General features: G+C 61.7%; 1 protein-coding gene across 1 annotated transcript in view; it reads right to left on the bottom strand.

Annotated features, from left to right (window-relative positions):
* VOLCADRAFT_87348 (uncharacterized protein) overlaps positions 1–3,044 on the bottom strand; it is a gene marked incomplete at both ends in the record, with an annotated part of 13,498 nt that overhangs the window by 5,651 nt on the left and 4,803 nt on the right. The window contains 6 exons of the mRNA XM_002947037.1: positions 474–561; positions 803–868; positions 994–1,099; positions 1,366–1,417; positions 1,839–2,228; positions 2,539–2,704. Coding sequence (XP_002947083.1) covers positions 474–561; positions 803–868; positions 994–1,099; positions 1,366–1,417; positions 1,839–2,228; positions 2,539–2,704 — 868 coding nt within the window. The remainder of the gene's footprint in view (positions 1–473; positions 562–802; positions 869–993; positions 1,100–1,365; positions 1,418–1,838; positions 2,229–2,538; positions 2,705–3,044) is intronic.

Below are 3,044 nucleotides of genomic sequence, written 5' to 3'. Positions count from 1 at the left end.
AAAGAGGGGAAAGAGGGGAAAGAGGGGAAAGAGGGGAAAGAGGGGAAAGAGGGGAAAGAGGGGAAAGAGGGGGAAGCGGGGGAAGAGGGGGAAGAGGGGAAAGAGGGGAAAGAGGGGAAAGAGGGGAAAGAGGGGAAAGAGGGGAAAGAGGGGAAAGAGGGGAAAGAGGGGAAAGAGGGGAAAGAGGGGAAAGAGGGGAAAGAGGGGAAAGAGGGGAAAGAGGGGAAAGAGGGGAAAGAGGGGAAAGAGGGGAAAGAGGGGGAGATTCAGATGCCGTCAGGAGGGTGGCAAAAACGTGAAATTGGGGACATCATTGACTGCATTGGGAAGGGGGTGCGGGTGTCAGGGGATGAGGATGTTCAGGGGATGCTGAGGTCTGCCCAATGTCCAAAGCAGGTAACCAACCAACCTACCAACCTACCAACCAACCAACCAACCAACCAACCCCCCAGCCAATCGGCCCGCTTCCCTACCCACTTCCTCCCCATCGCGCTCCGCGCCAGGCTGCGCTGGCTGCGAGTGTGGCGATGGCCGGAGCGCCTCCACGCCTCCTCATAATACCTGCACACGTGAATCCGTTGTGTGTGTGTAGATAAGAGGCGGGTGGGGGACAGACAGACAGACAGATAGACAGTGGGGGACAGATAGACAGACAGATAGACAGTGGGGGGCAGATAGACAAGACAGATAGACAGTGGGGGACAGACAGACAGATAGACAGTGGGGGACAGATAGACAGACAGATAGACAGTGGGGGACAGACAGACAGACAGATACACTGTGCCGTACGGTTGCCGTATACCTGTCGTCCAGGTGCAAGTCGCCCAGCGCGCACCACAGCCTCGGATCGTCCGGTGTCGTACCCAGCCTGCGCCACATTTCACACAGTGCGGGGTTAGGCCGCACGACAAGACAAGACAAGACAAGGGCGTAAGACAATTTATTTGCGCGCGTGGAAAGCACCTCTCTCCCCCCTTCCCGTCCCCCTCACACCTCCTCTTAATCAGCTCCTCCGCAAGCGCCTTCTTGCCAATAAGCCGGTAGCAGGTGATGGCGCTGTCCCACAGCTCCACGGACTCAAACACCTGGATGGCGGCACCTGGCAGGGGCCGGGGGAGGGGGAGAGGGAGTCGAGAGGGGGAGACGGGCCGCGCGCCGGTGGGGGGTTGGGGCTTCGTTAGGTTTCGGAGCGTGATCTCAAGATGGTAGGCACGGAGGGAAAGTGGTTTCGGACACATGCACACGACATGTACCGGAGCGCCGGGGAACGCGGCTACTAGCGAAGCTGCCTGTGTTGCGAGCCGTTATAATCTGTACGGCAGTGGTTTGTGGGTAACGGTTTAGTGGGGTTTTATAACGACTTACCCACTAGGCCCATGGACACGTAGTGCTCGGCCGCCTCCCGCTTCAGCTTGACCTGTGTGTGCGTGTATGTATGTGTGTGTGGGGGGGAGGGGGTAAAGACGAACCACGTGAACGAGTGAAGCTGCTGCCAAGGAAAGGGTGTACAAGAAGCAGAACTGACCAGTAGGAGGGGGAGGAGGACGGGTGTGTGGAGAGGTCGGCTAGGGGAGATGTACGGAGCTTAGCTGAGCTGAGCTGGAGATTTCTCGGGATTCGCACGCGGACGCCGCGGAAGGGTTGTAACCCAAACATGAGTCCAAACCGCCCGGGAGGTCTAAAAGCAGACTACTCAGAAATGGAAGGGGAGGTGCGGGAAGGGGGTGGTAACCCGAGGAGAGCGGTACAGAGGAAGAGAGGTACAGAGGGCCCTATACGCGACCCGTCGCCTGCTGCCCTGTCTAGCATCTCAACCCCTCCCCCGCGGACCCCCTCACACAAAACCCTAGAGGCCAGCACCAGCCAGCCAAGCAAGTCACACCTCCCGCCCTTATGACGCCAACCTGCAGCGGAAACCAAACCGCCCAGCTCAGTACGGCACGTCGCCCGGAGACCGCCGCCGCCGCCTCCGAAACCGCTCCAGCAGATGCAGCCGTCGCATCCACCGCAGCGCTGGCGGTGGCGGCGGACCCCCCCGAGGCGGCGGGGGCTGAGGAGGAGGACGACTCAGGCTCCTCCAACTCCCTGGTACTGCCGTCGGCCGCCGCCACCTCTGCCGCTGCCGCTGGCGGCGGCGGCGGCGGCAGCCCCGTAACAGCCTCCGTGAGTTGATCCATTTGCAGAAGCGCTCTCTCCTTGGTTCGACCCCGGGTTCTCTCATGCCGGGTCTGAGGGGCGACATGGTGGGACGTGACATGGCATGACGGGGGCAGGGGGGGAGGACCGACAACATGCGGCGGTTGGAGTGGTGGTGGTGGAGGTGGTGGAGGTGGTGGAGGTGGTGGTGGTGAGATTCTTGGGGGATGGGGTTGGGATAAGAACGAAGCGGATGATGATGATGAGGAGGAGGAGGAGGCCAAGGGACATGAGGTTGAGATGCTCTTCAGACGCCGCCGGGCCCCTGTGGCACCCCCCTGTGGCACCCCCCTGTGGCACCCCCCCACCTCGGCGGCCCCCAGCTACCTGTCGCTGTCGTACCTTATTCAGTTTGGCCGCTGCCAGCGTCATGAACACCCCCCGGGGCTGCCCCAGCACCGCCTCCACCCAGGGCGCCATCTGCCACCCCTGGAGCTCATCCGCGCTGCTGCCCTTCTTCACGGCGGTGGCCCAGGCCAACAGCAGGGCCTGCTCGGGAGGGGAGTACCTGGCAACAAGGGGGGAAAACACGAGTGCGGCGGGGAAACGTGTGTGTATGTATGTACGTATGGCCCGTGTACGTGTGCGTGTGTATACTATGTGTGTGAAGCGGGCGGGGAAAAGACGACATGGACGCCGAGTCGTGTGTGTGTATGTGGGGGGAGAACTTGCACCTGGGGTATGGGGGATACAGTTAGGCAGCCGAGTGGTGGTGGTGGTGGAGGTGGAGACGTACGGATGAGGAAGGGGAAAGACATGTATACCCACCAACCTCTCCCCCCCTCCCCTCTTCTCCCCCCCCTCCCCACACGCAACGCCGCAAGCCCCCCCACCCCCCCACCCGCCCA

Source organism: Volvox carteri, assembly GCF_000143455.1.
Source record: "Volvox carteri f. nagariensis unplaced genomic scaffold VOLCAscaffold_5, whole genome shotgun sequence".
Classification (NCBI taxonomy): Eukaryota; Viridiplantae; Chlorophyta; class Chlorophyceae; order Chlamydomonadales; family Volvocaceae; genus Volvox; species Volvox carteri.
Note: the sequence above shows the minus strand (reverse complement) of the source record. Positions and strands in the feature narration are given on the sequence as shown.